The 17,709-nt window shown below is 37.0% G+C and overlaps 1 protein-coding gene across 8 annotated transcripts in view; it reads left to right on the top strand.

The window, feature by feature from the left end:
* The window catches only part of Rps6ka3 (ribosomal protein S6 kinase A3), a 102,522-nt gene that overhangs the window by 44,324 nt on the left and 40,489 nt on the right, over window positions 1–17,709 (top strand). For all 8 annotated transcript variants that reach the window (XM_037199054.1, XM_028873223.2, XM_028873229.2 and 5 more), the window contains 2 exons: window positions 6,400–6,516; window positions 12,240–12,321. In XM_037199054.1, the coding sequence (XP_037054949.1) occupies window positions 6,400–6,516; window positions 12,240–12,321 (199 nt within the window). The remainder of the gene's footprint in view (window positions 1–6,399; window positions 6,517–12,239; window positions 12,322–17,709) is intronic.

Below are 17,709 nucleotides of genomic sequence, written 5' to 3'. Positions count from 1 at the left end.
GTAGAAAATGTTGGTCTGGAGAACTAGCAATACTCTTTCTTTTAAACATAGAAGTTGTCTCATGATATTCTCTTAAATAATTTTGTTAAGTAAATATGTTGTACTGATTTATTTCATTAGCAAGTGAAATAAATTGAATCTAATCAAATTGTCTTCTAAAATAAATTAAAATATTGTTTCTTAACATGGCTTGGATAACCATCCTAATTTTTTGCCATACCAAATAATTTATAGAAGTCTAAATCATATTAAAAACAGAAGTTAAAGAAGCCTTTTCAAATAATGATTATAGTGTTATAGTAATGTCTGTAGGAAGTGGTTGTCCAGTGACTTTAGTCTACAGTACCTTTAAGGGATAAGCTATGTATATTTCATTTGTAAGGTGTTTTGTATATTACACCAAGATATAGGTCCATAGTTAAGAAATATTTTTTATGGTCTTGTACCAAGGAACATTTCAATATTTTTCATTGAGTTTTAAAAATGTTTTCTGGCATTCAAAACAATTTGGAAAATATAAATGCCTCAAGAACAGACTTCCTGACTCAAGGGAGGGGAGGAAAAAGGAAATTATGTATACAAGGTAGGGCATAATGCCAAACATTGAATCATTCCTTAAAATCAGTTAATACCACCCAGTTTGTGTTCTTAGTGTTAGCATGGAATAATATTAGGTTTTTAATAACTCAAAAAGACAGCATTAATGTAAGTACCTTTTCTTTAGTACTTTTAGGTCAAGGTTACATTTTCCTCTCATGGCTTGAAAAGGAATTTTTTTGAGACAGGGCTTCCTTGTATAGCCCTGCCTGTCCTGGAACTTGCTTTGTAGACCAGGCTTTGTATACTTGCTTTGTAGATCTGTCTGTCTCTGCCTCCTACTGCTGAGATTAAAGGCGTTGACCACCCTGCCTGGCTTAGAAAGGAAATATTAAGTTAACCTTTCTTCCCACTTTAAGGGTGAGCTTTAAAGACTAAGAATGAACCTGGTAACTTTTAATACTAGTATGAGGTCTTCAGTACCCTTAAGCTATAGATGACAAATGTCAGGGAAGTTTAAAAGAACGACATAGACTTGTGTTGTAGATTTCATTGCTATCCCATTTTGCCTGTCATAAAACATTTGCTTAACAAATAAACAGACTTTGTTACACACACACACACACACACACACTGGAGAATTTATAACAGTTTCAGGTGCACAACATAAGGATATTTTGTGGTGACAAAAGTATTCATTTGTTACTTAAAACAACGAACACTAGGGTAGGCCTACCACATCAAGCTAGATGTGATGGTGCACAGCTGTAATCCCAGCACTGGGAGGCTCATATAGGAGGATTGGTTCAAGATAAAGGTCTGCTTGGGCTACAAAATGAGACTTTTCTCAGGAAAAAAATTCAACCCAGGCAGTGGTGGTGCGTACCTTTAATCCCAGCAGAGGCAGGCAGATCTCTGTGAGTTTGAGGACAGCCCAGTCTACAGGGTGAATTCTAGGACAGCCAGAGTTACATAGTGAGACTCTTTCTCAAAAGAAATTAATATAAAAATGAGAAGATAGTCAAGAAAATTGATCAGAAAGTAAAGACATAAGAGATTAAATATATAGAATTCCAAATCTAACCCAAAGGGGAGTTGCAAAAATAGAAGTCCTGAAAAAGGATTGGAAGGAAATTACTAAATATTAGAGTTCCCCATAGAGATAAAGAATTCATAGATTATAAAATTATCTAAGCACCTCTCAGAGAAAGCAGACTCTTCATTAGTATGGAGTTTCAAGAAAATAAAGTCAGCCAAGGTTATATGGTGAGACCCTGTCTCAAAAAACTATAAGTAGTAAATAATAAAGGCCAGCAAGATGCCTCAGTGGGTAAGGGCATTTGCTGCCAATCCTGGCTACCTGAGTTCAGTCACAAGAGCCACATAGTAGAAGGAGATAACTTACTTTATAAAGTTGTCCTCTGTCCCGCACTTTGTCGCACATCTCTCTCTCTCTCTCTCTCTCTCTCTCTCTCTCTCTCTCTCTCTCTCTCTCTCTCTCTCTCTCTCTCTCACACACACACACACACACACACACACACTCTCTCACACACACACACACTGCAAAAATATGTTAAATATATTTTTAAAAGAACATCTAAGGATGGAGAAATGACTCAGTAGTTATGAGTACTGGCTGTGCTTCCAGAGGATTCAGGTTCAATTCCTAGTACCCACGTGGCATCTCACAGACATCTGTATCTCCAGTTTTGTGGGATCCCACACCCTCTTCTAGCCGCCATGGGCACCAGGCATGCACATAGTGCACAGACATATATACAAAGAAAATGCTTATACACATAAATTAAAAACAAACAGCACAGAGAAGAGGAAGTAGACACAACTCCCATCCCTAACCAAGAAGCTATTCATAGTAGACACCTGCTGGGGAAGGGAAAATCAATTTTCTCCAATGGAATGTCACTGGGTACATCAGCCATACTCCAGGGCAGGCTTCATGCCCAGGAATAGTTGGCCAACACAAAATAAACTCCATTTTTTTTATGTTGGTTTGGTGTGGTTTGGTTTTGTTGTTGTTGTTATTTTTGTTTTGTTTTGAGCTAGAGAAAGAACATGAACTTTGGCAGATGGGAGGTGGGGAAGAGCTGGAAGAAATTGGAGGGGGGCATATGTGACCAAAATATATTGTATGTAAATAAAAATGATTTTAAAAGGTGATCTGCTAAATTTATCTAGGTTAGTGTCACCCATCTTGTAAGCAACACAGTTGCTAGAAGGCAATGGACAAATGACACCAAATTCTGAGACAAAATTATTTTCAGCCTGAAATTTGATATCAAGCCAAACTTTACAAATATGAAGACAAAATAAAGACATTTACAGATTTATGCAGTTCAGAAATTTTTCTTCCAGCAGGGTATATCAATATACTTGTAAGCACTCTGAAGGCTGAGGTAGAAGAATTGTAAATTTGAGACCAGCCTGTGCTAATAGCAATACCTGTCTTAGGAAGCTAAAAAAATCATTTTCTTCTATGTAATATTTTAGCTCTAGGAAACTCCATGGACACCTACACACTTGCTCATTCACATGCAGAAAGTCATACATATACATACTAAATTCTTAAAAATTGAAAAATATTTCAGGCTGACAAAAGACTATTATATAATAAAGAAGTAGGTTGAAGCCATATTGCAAAGGACCTCAAATGCCAGCATGAAGCACTACATGAAGAATTTGGGAGAGCTTGGAGAGGTGTTTGAGTAATCTGGTCATATAACTGGAGCTGAATACTTTTCAGAAAATGTATCAAGAAAGATGAACTAGACATAGACACGATGAGGTATTATGCATACCATACCCACTTCAGTTTTCTACATGAAAGATTAAAGGATTATATATGCATGATGCCATTGGAATGGAAGAAGAAAGGATGAAAGGTCTTCTAAACACTGCGTTTGATATCTAGCTGGTGTTTTAGTATATATTTATTGAGTGAAAAGATCAAAGAGAGCCTGCATTTTTAGTGGCTTAATTGACATGAGAGGAAAGAAAGGGTAGTCATCAAACATAAGAATAGAAACGGGTGTTTATTTTGAGATCCATTCCCTGATTGTAGCCTACACTTGTAACAGTAAACCTTGATCCCCTTTGCTTGCTACAATCTACTGAATGCTTGATTCAGGAGCTGTTCCTCCTTGCTTATGTTGCATCCTTATGAAAGGCATCACAGCAGGTATTTGCCGTAGACTACAAGATGCAGAAATATTGTAGCTGAATTGAATTGCATCCCACTTACCCAAGAAAAAAGAAATGATAAAATGTAGACTATTGCAGAGTATATGGTCATATGATTTAAGAACATAAATTGTACATGCTAGAATCCAGCCAGTGAACTTGGCTCCATGAATCAAGTTTGCAGTCCAGTAGTCTTTAAAATACAATGTGGTGATACTTTGTGTGTGGAGAAGCAAGAGAACTTCTTTTATGTGTATATAATTTATAAACCAATAAGCATACAAATATTGGTTCTGTGATAATTTTATTGCTAAGGATGTGCTACTGAGGTAACTGAAGCAAGAGATAGACGACTAGTTACAGCCAAGCATAGTGGCTCATACCTGTAATTGCAGAAATTAGGAGGCTGAGACAAAGAGATATACTAGAAGTTCAAAGCCAGCTTAAACTAATAGTGATACCCTGTGTCAAAAACAAAGACCACAAAGCCTAGGGGCATAAAATCTGTAGGTTCCTGCCATTGTTCTTGTGTGGGAAACCACCAAGAACATCCACCAGCTTTAGAGTATTGTAACTGTATGGGCCTTGTTTGGATGTTAGAATTGAGTGCTGAGTCTGGACCATACTGGCTATGCTCTTTAGCTCTCATTTAATCTCTTTAAACTTTAGACTGAAGATTGTTCAAAGCATTTTGCCTTGAAAAGATCTGTTCAATTTCTCATGGTGAATGGATTTGGGGGAACACATTAGAATTCTGAAATGCTTGTGTCTGATCTGGGAATTTATTCTGTATTATCCTTGGCCCTCAAAAACATTAATAAAAAAATCAAAGGTTTGTCACCAAATGTAAATACAAGATATCAGGTGAAAAAGCACCTAATGCATGTTTGATACAAGACTGATAATAAGTATTTGCTGGGTTTTCATCTAAATCTTATTTATCACTCTTCCATATGCATTATTCTTCAGAAAGGTTGTTTAATTTGGTAGTTTGCTTCCTGATTTTCTTACTGTAACTGCTCAGTCTCATTCAGAGAGAAATGTGTTGTTCAAGAAGAGGTAGCATCTTAGACTCAGTTGATACTTAGTTCTACTCTAATATTTCACATAAAGGGTTGTCAAGCAAATTAAGGGAATAATGCTTGTGAAATTATAAAATACATGACAATATTGGGGGAATATTTTTGTTATTGTTGTTAAAATTCTAAAAGACTCCAAACTGAGTAAGTTGCTGAAGTCGTAGGCTAGCCTGTTAACAACACATCACATCTGCTTTGGAAACTAAAATGGTATATTCCTTTATATCTTCTACCTGGAGATTCTTTTTCTTTTTACTGCCCATTTCCAGAAACTACATTAGGGTATATTGTATCTTTTTTGAGAAATCTCTGTACACTATAATTCTTGTTTGGTAGTTTGTTGGTTGGTTAGTTTTATAGTACCAACCTGGGGCCTCCCACATGTTAAACAAGTGTTCTACCACTGGGCTTATTTCCAGCCTTTAAGGGCATATGAGAAAATGCTAACCAGGTATGGTGGTACATGCTTATAATCTTAGTGCTCTGGAGTCTGAGGATCAGGAGGATGATGGAGGATCATGGCCAGCCTGGATTACACAGTGAAACCTAGCTCCAAAACCGAAAGTATTTGTATAACATTTTTAGATTCTTCTACCAGTACTTATGCGTCTAGAAAAACTAGCATTCATAGTTAACAAAGTAGAAATGACAGTGTTTATTTAACAGGCTTGTACCTCTGGTTTTACTAAATTTTGTTTTATTGTTGTTGTTTTTGTCTATAACTACAGTATTGTCTTGATTAATCTGCTCATCTCAATACAAATAGGTAATTGAAATCCTATGTACACATTATATATTTTCTAGTATCTACTGTGGGCTTTGAAGAGCCTTCCTTAAGATGAATGTGGTGTTGCATGCCTATAATCCCAGCACTTGGGAAAAGTTGGAGGCCAGCCTCATCTACATAATAAGACACTATCTCAAAACATCCTTTCTTGGCCCGAAGATTTTTCATTGTATTTATTGTGTAAAACAGCCTTTTCCTCCCATGTTTAATCCCTCTATCCAAATATTAAATCTTTTCTGACTTCGGTTTTTAGCGTTAATAGCCCTTTATCTCCTTTGAGAATGGGAAGTAACTTACGTATTTCAAACATAAAACTTCACTCTGCTTTTTCCTGCTCCTCTTCAGTATGCTTTCTTAGACAGCTGTGTTAAGGATGGAACCATGTGTTTACCCTAAAACAGTTTTCAGTCCCTCTCCCCAACAAATAGTGCTTTAATATATAGCGTTTGTTCCACCTGCTATAGTCACATGCCAGACACAGTATAGTACTCTAATCTGCTATTTTCAGATATTCTCACATGCTTTCCCCCCTCAAAACTATTCTGATTATTTCTGATAGAAAGAATAAAGATTTGGAAATAATTAGTGCTGATATTATATAGAAGCTAATATGGCTTAACATTCTCTAACATTTAGCTAGAAAGTATATTTACTTGATGTGTGTTTTCTATTTACTTGATGAGTCAGTCAAGAGTAGTTTTGTATATTAATCTGAGCATTTCTAATATGCTATACTAAGTTAAGATTATTTGATTATGGCTAACAATGTGTTTTGTCTCTTTATATTTATTTCAACAGGAAGAAGGCAGTATCAAAGAAATTGCAATCACACATCATGTGAAGGAAGGACATGAAAAGGCAGATCCTTCCCAGTTTGAGCTTTTGAAAGTATTAGGGCAGGGATCATTTGGAAAGGTAAGTCATATTGTATGCTCTAAGCAAAGTTTATAGAAATTCGGTAAACATAGAAAATAGAATACTAATCACACAAAGCTTGGAATAGAGGGAGGCTAGATAATGGATACCAAACTTAGATACATAGAATGAATAGGATCTAATGTTCTATGGCACAGCAGCATGACTATAGCTAACAACAACTTATTACATATTTTATCAAGAACTAGCAGAGAAGTTTGGAGCTTCTTAGCACAAGGAAAGTTAACATTTTTGGGGGCATTGGATCTTACTATGAGGCAGGTTACACAACCCTCCTGCCTCAGTCTCCTGAGTACTAACTAGGATTATAGGCATGTACCACCACAACTGGCTATACATGTTTAAAGATACATAAATACTAATTCCTCAGATACGGTTATTATTCATTACATATATTTATCAAATTGTTGTATTATACCCCATAACTATGTATAGTTATATCCATTAAAATATACATAGATGGGGCTGGAGAGATGATTCATTTTTTAAGAATGCCTGTTGCTCTTTCAGAAGAGTTTGGTTCCCAGCACCCACATTGGGCAGCTGACAACCAGCTGTAACTCTCGACTAGCTTCAAGAGTTCTGGCACACTCTTCTTGCCTCTGTGGGCACATTCACATCTATAGACAGACATAGATACATGTAAATAAAAAATAAAAGTAAATATTTTTATAAATAATAAAATATATGTATATATCCTAAACCATAAGGTTTAGATTAAAAAGTTACAAGGAGGCTTGGCATAGTGCCACATGCCTTTAGTCCCAGCACTCAGGAGGCAGAGGCAGGCAGATAGATCTTCATGAGTTCGAGGCCAGTGCCACATGCTTTTAGTCCCAGCACTCAGGAGGCAGAGGCAGGCAGATAGATCTTCATGAGTTCGAGGCCAGCCTGGTCTACAGAGTGAGTTCCAGAATAGGCAGGACTACATAGAGAGACTGTCTTTTAAAAAAAAGAGAAACGTTAAAGGGAACTGAATACAAATTTAAAAGATCTTCAGATTTAAAAGGAGTTAATGTCTTGTGCTTGTAATCCCAGCAATTGAGAGGATAAAACAGGGTGATTGCCATAAGTTTGAAGCCAGCCTAGGCCAACCTAGACTAGAATGAGAACCTGTCTCAGAAAGAGCTGACTCTTAATAATTCATGGATGTTTTATCACATTGGAAAAGAGGTATTTTATGAAATGCTACCAGTTTTTCTACCAGCAATATTTTCTCTTTTTATATTTTTGCTATTAGTATGTATGAAAAGATAGAATTTCAGAACTACAGTAGAAACCTTAGTAAATTGACAGTGTTCATACTCTTTTTTTTTATCTTTAAGACTGTCATTTCTTGTCATGCTGCTAGGGTGGGTGTATGGATAGGTAGTTTGTTTTACTTTGTTTTGTGTCTGCAATGGGGAGGTTAGGCTTAGGGTGTCAGGGCTTGTTGAACGAGCACACTATTGCTAAGCTGTATTCTCAGCTCTCATGCTTCTGAAATGATTAAAAATCACAAGCTATCCCCTTCATACACTCTCTTCGTTTTGTTCTCTTATTGTTGTAGTTACTGTTGTTTTAAGACAGGGTCTCCCTCTAGCCCACACTAGCCTCAAACTCCCAACAGTCCTTCTGCTTTCCACTTCTCAAGCTGCTACTACTTGATTTTTCAAGACAGATTCTCAACAAGAACAATATTCTGAGATTTCATGCAACTTTGACAGTGCAGTAGTAATTCCTTATCACCCCCCATAAGAAAACAGTGCCACGCTCTGTAAGCATCAAAACGGCATCAGTGGATCTCTCGTGTGCAATTTAGTGGGGCTGTTTAGCAACTCTTTGCTAATACAGATAATCTGTTATGGTTGTTTAACCACTTTTAAACATAGAGCATACTTTTAATCCAAATATAGACTCAAGAGCCAGCAGAGCAAGATGGTTTTAAGTTTAACTTCCCAACCCCCAAAATAAAATAAGTTTCAACCCAAGGTCAGCCAGACTGAACTCATTTTTTTTCTACTTATCACTATGTTATTTAATCTCTTAGAGCTCTGTTTCCCTATTCTAGCATGTCATTAAATATGGAAGTTCCTTGAGGTTTGATTCTAAACTGCAATCTTGTACTCCTCACTAATTGATTTTCTCTATGTTCCTATATTAATTGTAATTTACATGCTGCTGACATCACAGTTTATATTTCCAATCTGTTTTTTCTCTGACCTCTGAACTCTTTCTGTGGCTACTCTTCACCCCCATTTGTCTCAAAGGCATTTTATTTTGTGCTTGGTGTATCTCAGACCAAACTCACAATATTTAGCACCCCCAAATCTATACTATTTCATTTTCTCTGTCACTATGAATAGTATCCAGTCAAACAAGCCAGAAACAATCATTTTCATGTCTGCTTGCTCCTCTCTTCTTTTCCACCCTCTAACCCCCACCATGTCACATAGCATCCCCAGCCAGTGTGACCCATCACCGAATCCTGTTGATTTAGTAAATAGTTTTGAAATCATAGAAATCCTATCCTGCATTGCCACTGTCATTCCCTGCTCTGTTGAAAGAGTCTTAGAAGAGTATCTTCCCAATTTCTTTTCTTAACCTCACTTGTGTACATGAACCAGTATGAACTGGTGTTACATTAACTCCTCAGCTGCCTCCCTTTGTTTTTATGATAAGGACAAATTCTTAAAATTGCAGAGGAGCCCCTGAGTCTGACTCTTCAGCCTCCTCTAAAACATCAGCTTAAATGTTATCCACCACTGTGTTCTGACCCCATTGGCCTTTTTTGGTCCTAAGCTGTCTTCAGCTGGTTAACTCTTCTTATGCCTGTGATCTCAGAGACTTCCCTGCCACCCTACTCGTCACACTCCTTAGTTATACAGCCTAGGAACAGTATATACCTTTACTTTATGGCACTCACTACAGTTGCAGTCACTCATTTGTAAAATTACTTACTGACTATCTCTCTTAGTAGACTAGAGGTTCCATGAGTAGCATGGTGCCTAGCATACAATTTTGAAAAATATTAGAGTCATAGTGCTGACCTCATAGGATAGCAGTGAAATTAAATGATACAAGGCCAAACACATCTGGCATTCACTGTATTACCTACTCTTCAACAAACCCAAATAGAGGAGTTTATTTTTATACATTAGATCTCAAGGAACACAATAGTTAAGTTTCAAGGAATTTGAATGCTTCTCCCTTTATTTCTTTAAAAGTACTTTAAGTGCCTCACTATAAATAGCAAACATTAAAATAGGGTGTCTTCTTTCTTACTCATCCTTAAAGGCCAGTGTAAACCAAAGAAACAGGGATGACCTGTCAGAGCCTAGAATAGCTGTGTGAGCAAGTGAGGACTCCTGCTGCTGTCACTAAGCTTAGCAGCTCACTGGCTTAAGCAAACAGTTAAAGAATGCCATGAGTAGGGCCCCAGAACTGAGTATATGATCCAGATCTTGTCCTACTATGATGCCAGACAAATTGTTTGATTTCTCTAAGCCCTGATTTGAGCAACTATAAAACTGGCATTGTTTAAGCCGGGCGGTGGTGGTGCACGCCTTTAATCCCAGCACTCGGGAGGCAGAGGCAGGCGGATCTCTGTGAGTTCGAGGCCAGCCTGGGCTACCAAGTGAGTCCCAGGAAAGGCGCAAAGCTACACAGAGAAACCCTGTCTCGAAAAATCAAAAAAAAAAAAAAAAAAAAACTGGCATTGTTTAGACTTGTCTCTTCACATTGTCATGATGCTGCATTGCAAATGTTTCTGAAGGTACTGTAAAAGTTAAGAAGTGCTGAAAGTCATTAAGAGGGTGCTTTCAAAGAACCGAAACAAGTTTAGAAGCCCTACGAATTTCCCCTTTGCAACAGAATAGGGCAATCTCTAATTACCTCTACCCAATTAGAATTTATTTCTGTTCATTATAATTATTAATAATATCTGACTGCCTTTAACATTTGAACAGTAGTCCACCTTAGAACCACACTCATTAAAAATGTTTTTCTCCTTCTAAGTCAGCTCCCCATAATTGACTAAAAGAGCTACTGGGTGGGGCTTAATGCTGGCAGTGAGAACACAATTATGGGGGAGCACATCCTGCCTCTGGGGGTCGATGTGAGATGTGATGCTTTTCATTTGATTCCATTACCCCTTAGTTTTGTACCACTTCTCAAAACAATAAAATTCTGCCTTGCCTAAGAATCAGTTGATGAATTATTTGGAGATTTTTGTGCTAATCACACAATGTAAAAGTCAGATAATTGAAAGCTGACCCTAAACTTAAATCTTCTTCCTACCCATAGCAGCTCAAGAACACTGCTTTCCATCAAGGCATGGTGGCTTACATCTCTAATTCCCAGCAGTTAGGAGCTGAGGCATGTAAATTATAGTTGAGTTCCAGGGCAGCCTGGGCTATACAGAGTATGACCCAGTCTCAAAAAACAAGAACAAAACAAAAAAGTGGGGACTTGTTGGCTAGCAGAGTAGCTCCAAGTTCAGTGAGAGGGTATATCTCTGAGGAATGAAGTGGAGAGTGATAGCGCAGGATACCCAACACCCTTCTCAGGGCTATTTAGCAGGTGTCTTTAAGTCTTGGTGGCAAAGGTCAAGAATGAAATAGTCAAAATTAATATGATGTATTGATAAGTATTTGTATAAGCCATATTATAGCACAATTATGAGTTATTTAAAGCACATCTTAATTTATTTTGCCTAAACCCCACACTCTTTAAAGAATCCCCAAATATATGAAAATTGAAGATGCTAAATAATAATCTTTATACTTTGATATATATGCTGATTTGCTAGTAAATAGGTGAAGAGGTAGTATCATATTAAATATTGATGTCTAGGATTCTTCATTAGCAGTTTTTTTTAAATTACTCTCCCTAACAGTGAGACAGATGTGTGTATACTTTTCATACACAGAAAAGACCCTTCATCTGTAAGTAAATGTGTCAACAGAAGTTTGTCACAAGAAGCCCTGGTGTAAGAATTTTGATGGGGGCGACTCAGAAGGGTCTACCCCCCTCCCTGAGGATTCATAGACAGTTGATGGTTGCTCAGGAAGGGAGGGACATTTTCTTCAGTGGTATAGCCACTAGTTAGATGTCCATGCTCCTATAAGCAACACAATTAAGCTCATTGGTCACCATAAAAACAGACATGAAAATAGAAGAAAGACTAGTTAGGAAGGGGAAGATGACAAGAAAATAATGGAGAAGGTAAATCTGATTTAAAAAAAAAAACTAATGAAAAAAAGGAATTGTGGTATGGGACTGGGCCTATATAGCTTAATAGTAAAGTGTTTGCCTAGTGTGAATGAGAACCCAGGTTACATCCCCAACACCCAGAACAATTGAGGGACTCAGAAGAATTTTGTTTCAATAGAGCACACTCACCATCTCCTGTGGTATACGTTGAATGCGTGGGGCTGTTCTCTAGTGGCTATATTCGTAGTTGAAAGACTTTTGTCTTATTCTATATTCTATGTGCTCCTTTGGAACTGGCAAACAACAAAATGAAAAACAGTACCATTCACCTATATTGAAATGTCAATCTATAACTATTGTTTATAACTTCTATTAACAACCAATAATATTTTGGAGAAAATGCATTTATAATATATTAGAATGTATTTGTAAATATAATGGGTATTGTTGTAACAAAGGAATATTTTTGTGATTCTTTGTAACATTTATTTTCTGTCATTTCAACATAGGTTTTCTTAGTTAAAAAAATCTCAGGCTCTGATGCTAGACAGCTTTATGCCATGAAGGTATTAAAGAAGGCCACACTGAAAGGTGAGTGCTGCTGCTATTTGCCATGTTTATGTAGTCTAAACAAACCAAAAGGTCGCCATGAAGCTCCCGTGACCCTGAGGCCACTTAGATTCTGAATTTGCTCCTGTTAACAGCTTTAAATTTAGACTGACTTCCAGTGACTTTCCTACTAGGCTAAGAGTCATATGACTTGAGAAGAGGACTTACCATGTTAGAAAAGAAGGATTATCAATTTGTCTTGGGCTTTAAGCAAGCAAAAGTTGAGAAGATTAAAACTGGGTTTGACTCATCTTCAAATTATTTGAATATTTTGGAAAATGTACTAATCATATAGATGCAAAAGAGCTTTAATTCTTTAGGATTTTGTCATCTTGACTTCTGGTCTCCAAACACGTTTCTGGGTCTGGGATTTAAAAAAACGTAATGTGGAATTTGAGTCTGATAGGTAAAAAGACATTTAGAGGATCTATACATAGTTTTTAAAATACTTAAACTTTCCTTTTATTTAATAATATTGCTTATTTTGCTACATCTTTAGATTCTAGATAGTTTAGGTATTGATTCCCAGGTTTGTTTCTCTTAAATTTACATGTAATTTGTAAAGCATTAAATATTCAAGAGAATATTTGTATTGATCATTTATTATTTCCAGTGTTCCCAGTCATTCAGTGTGGATATTATCATCATGCCAAGAAATTTCACCATGTTCTACAAAATATCCTCCTTTGCTTTCAATTTCTTGCTCCTTTTCCTGAATACATTTTCTATCCTATATAGTCTTTACTTCTGTGGCATTAACACTTACTTGATTCTTGCTAGAATTGGTGAGCTAAAGTTTTTCAGCACCTGTCTTTTTAAATTTTATACTCCTGAATCCCGTGTTAGGAAATCACAAAGATGGAACTCTGACAGTTGGTTCACAAAAGCAAGAGAAGTTTCTTATTCTCTTATATTTAACAAGATTTATGTTGTATATAAGATCTTAGGGAAATTACAAAACTGGAAACTTAATATACTAAAAAAGGAAATAAATATCCAATTCCTATGAGATAAAGCTGTTGATCCTGTACTCCTTTATCTTTCAGATTCATTAGCTGAACATCCAGATTCCAGTTGAATACTTTTTTTTTTTTTTTTTTTTTTTTTTTTTTTTGGTTTTTTGAGACAGGGTTTCTCTGTGTAGCTTTGGAGCCTGTCCTGGAACTCACTCTGTAGACCAGGCTGGCCTCGAACTCACCGAGATCCACCTGCCTCTGCCTTCCGAGTGCTGGGACTAAAGGCGTGCGCCACCACCGCCCGGCTCCAGTTGAATTCTTAAAACTTACCAAAATGAAAAAAATTTTGCCTGAAAAACATACCTTAAAGAAAAATGAGAAAATAATAGCTCTAATATTAAAGCTTGTTTAAAGTAGTGATAATTGGGCTGGAGAGATGGCTCAGAGGTTAAGGGCACTGGCTGTTCTTCCAGAGGTCCTGAGTTCAATTCCCAGCAACCACATGATAGCTCGAGACCATCTATAATAAGATCTGTGCCCTCTTCTGGCAGGCAGGCACACATGCAGACAGAACACTGTATAGATAATAAACCTTAAAAAAAAAAAGATTAATTATTAAAACAACAACAACCAAAAAAAAAAGCAGCGATAATTTGGAGAAAGCAATGCAAACATAAATCAGCACAACAAAATACTAAAATATATATTGAATTTCATTGTATCTGTCACAAGTATTGAGTACCTGCTGTTCTGCCTGCTAAAACCAATAAATAGAACAATGGGAAATGAAATAAAGAATTCACAAGTTTAGCTACTTGAAAAACAACTAGTTTAGTCTTCTCTTGAGTCTTAACACCATAACAAACTATCCTTTCTGAATTTCATAATTTTTTTTAATGTCAAAAAACCTCAGAAGGAGATTTGCAAATTTCAACAAGCAAATTGACAATAAAAACTTTGAGGTGAGGCAGGGAGGACTCAATCATTAAGACCAGTGGCTACTCTTGAGAGGATCTGGGTTCTATTCCCACCACCCACATGGTGGCTCACAAGCAGCTGTAACTCCACTCCTAGGGAATCCAGTGCCATTTTCTGGTCTCCTCAGCTATCAGGCACACATGATACCAAACATACATGCAAAATTTTGCTGTACACATAAATATTTTTAAAGTTAACCTTTCATACAATGTAAAGTAGTTTAAATAGGGAACAGAAAAATGTATGCCTCAAATATTGTACTTATGTGAGAAGTTGGGGTACTAAAGAGATGGGTTAATTTTCTAAGCACTTGCTTAGAAAGTGTAAGGACCCAAGTTGGGAACCCAACACCCACACAAGAGCCCAGTGTAGCCACATGTATGCCTGTAACCTCGGACTGTTTGAGGCAAAGACAAGGATATCTGGAGTTAGCTAGCTCTAGGTTTAGAGAGATTGTATCTCAAGGTAATAAGGCAGGGAATGGTAGAACAGGATACCTGACATCCTCCTTTGGCCTACAGACACGCATAAGCATGCGCGCGCGCACGCACACACACACACACACACACACACACACACACACACACGCATACAACACATACACATGTATATACACACTTGCACACAGAAAAGGAAATAGACATCCGGAGTTGTCTCTGGAGTGGTTTGTCCACTGCAATAATTAGTATTATTAGTTTATTAAATTTGTATTAAATAAGAATCTGTAGGTAATCCATAAATTAATGAATAAGAAAGGAAATCTCTTCTTTGCAGTAGAATTCCAATTAATAAATGTAAAAATAATGGTGTAGGTAGGAGTTGATAAGGCATATTATTACAACCTTATGTAAAGGACTTTGAATAAAGTTTACTTAGGAAGATAAATCTTTTGAGTGGGGACTGGAGAGATGGTTCAGTGGTTAATTGCACTGGCTGCTCTTCCAGAGGGCCCAGGTTCAATTCCCAGTATCTACAGTGGTGGCTCACAACTTCAGTCCTAGAATCTACTGCTCTCTTCTGGCCTTTGTGGGCACTAATCACACATAAGTGATACACAGATACACATGCAGGCAAAAGGCCCATACATATCCAAAACAATAAAATAAAACAGGAGCCCATTCCCTATGGAACGGACACCTTGCTCAGCCTTGATGCAGAAGGGAGGGGCTAGGCTCTGCCTCAACTTGGTATGCCAGACTTTGTTGACTTCCCACGGGAGGCCTTACTCTCTGAGGAGTGAATGGGGGTCAGGATGATGGGTAGTGGGAGGAAGGGGGAACTGGGGTTGATATGTAAAATGAAAAAAATTAATAAAAAAAAATCTTTGAAGAAATGATGAATTCCATAAAATAGAAATTTATATTAAATAATATACATTTTAAACAAGAAATGTACACCAAATAATAATGTTATTTCATATGATGACAGCATAGCAGTTTTGAATTAAGCACAAAGTTGTCATTAGTGCTGCTGAATTAACCTGAGGAAATAGCCTTACAGAATGAGTTCCTACACTTGAAAATATTCACAAACACTTACAATAATATGATAAAAATTGCATAGATATTGAAAAAGGAATGTTTGGGAAATCATGGTATCATACTTAATATAAAATAAGATTAAACAAAATGTTGTTGAGCACTTGCTGCTTTTCAGAGGATCCAGGTTCAATCCCAGTATCCACAAGGCTTTACTGTCTGTAATTGTAGTTTCAGGGATTCGATTGCCCTCTTCTGGCCTCCACAGGAACTGCATGAATATGGGACCAGTCATACATGCAAACTACTCATACACATGAAATGAAAATTAATGTTTTAAATATGATTATAGAAATTAATTAAAACACAACTGAAAAATATAGTACATTGGGCTATTACAAGTACATAAAATTATATAGATAAAAGCTATGGAAGTAAATTCTAAAATGTGTGTGCAAACAGAGTTATAGAATTGTAGACTTTAGATAATTTTGGATGTGTTCTTAAATATGTATTTTATTTTTATCAAAGTTTTGTCATGTAAGGCAGCTGTACTTTTTTGTTTGTATATGTTTTTGTTTTTCGAGACAGGGTTTTTCTCTTTGTAGTGTTGGTGTCTGTCCTGGATCTCATTCTGTAGAAGAGGCTGGCCTCGAACTCACAAAGATCCGCCTGCCTCTGCCTCCCAGTGCTGGGATTAAAGGCATGCGCCACCACCTGTACATTTACCACATCTCTAGGCCTGTCCTAATTCTTGAGCTTTCCAGAGTCACTGACTTGCTGCTTCTCACATTCACTTTCACAAATCCACACTCATCTTTGCAATCCTTTGGTTGTCTTCATTTGGAGCCAGAATCTGTTTATTTCCCAGCATGGAAGATTTTCGGATTTAGTTGCTTTATGCTGCCACCCATAGTTTTCATGTCTATGTCTGCCCAGCAATGTTTTCATTATTTCTGCTTTTTAAAATTGATCATTGGAGCTAGAGAGATGGCTCAGTGGCTAAGAGCACTGACTGCTCTTTCAGAGGACCTGGTTCAGTTCCCAGCACCCACCTGGCAGCTCACAACTGTCTGTAACTCCAGTAGCAGGGGATCTAACACCTTCACACCAATTCACATAAAATAAAATTAAATAAATTTCTTTTAAAAAATTGATCGCAACTGAATGAAATAATACATTGGAACAGGTGTCCTTCATGTCTTTGCTATATTTCCTTTTTCTGGATTTTTTTCCTACCTTTTACTCAGTGTACCTTCTAGATTGGCTTGTGTATATCTCCTAGTAACTACTGTAGAAAGGCAACTGCATGGTAAAATTTGTGTCATCTAGCATGTCTGAAAGTATATCTGCCCCCTTACTGAATTTATGACTTGATCAGGTTTACAGTTCTAGGTCACAAATAGGTTTCCCTCAGATATTTGAAAGTACTGCTTCCATTGTCTTCTTGTTTCCCGTGTTCCAGTGATGAAGGCCATTGCCATTGTATTTGCCAGTCCTTTGTGTGTTAACAACTGCCTCTCCAGAAGTGTGTGTGTGTGTGTGTGTGTGTGTGTGTGTGTGTGTGTGTGTGAAAATGTGTCCTGACATTTATAAAGTAGTATCTTTGAGTGCACGGTGGAAAATTTCATCATACCAAATATGGGTGGTCCCTTTGAATCTAGGGACTCATTTTCAAGTTTTCTGAAGTTTTTTGTTTTTTTTTTTTTTTGTTTTTGTTTTTGTTTTTTTGTCATCTTCATTTTGTGACACCTAGTTTGGAGATATGTTGTGCTTCCTGGATGATTCTCTAAGTTTTACTATTTTTATCCTTTCTGTCTTTTTTTTTTTTTTTTTTTTTTTTGGTTTTTCAAGCTAGGATTTCTCTGTGTAGCTTTGGAACTACACAACTACCTGTCCTGGAACTCGCTTTGTAGCCCAGGCTGGCCTCGAACTCACAAAGATCTGTCTCTGCCTTC

This window comes from Peromyscus leucopus, chromosome X, assembly GCF_004664715.2.
Source record: "Peromyscus leucopus breed LL Stock chromosome X, UCI_PerLeu_2.1, whole genome shotgun sequence".
Lineage (NCBI taxonomy): Eukaryota > Metazoa > Chordata > Mammalia > Rodentia > Cricetidae > Peromyscus > Peromyscus leucopus.
This window is presented reverse-complemented; position numbering and strand designations above follow the sequence as displayed.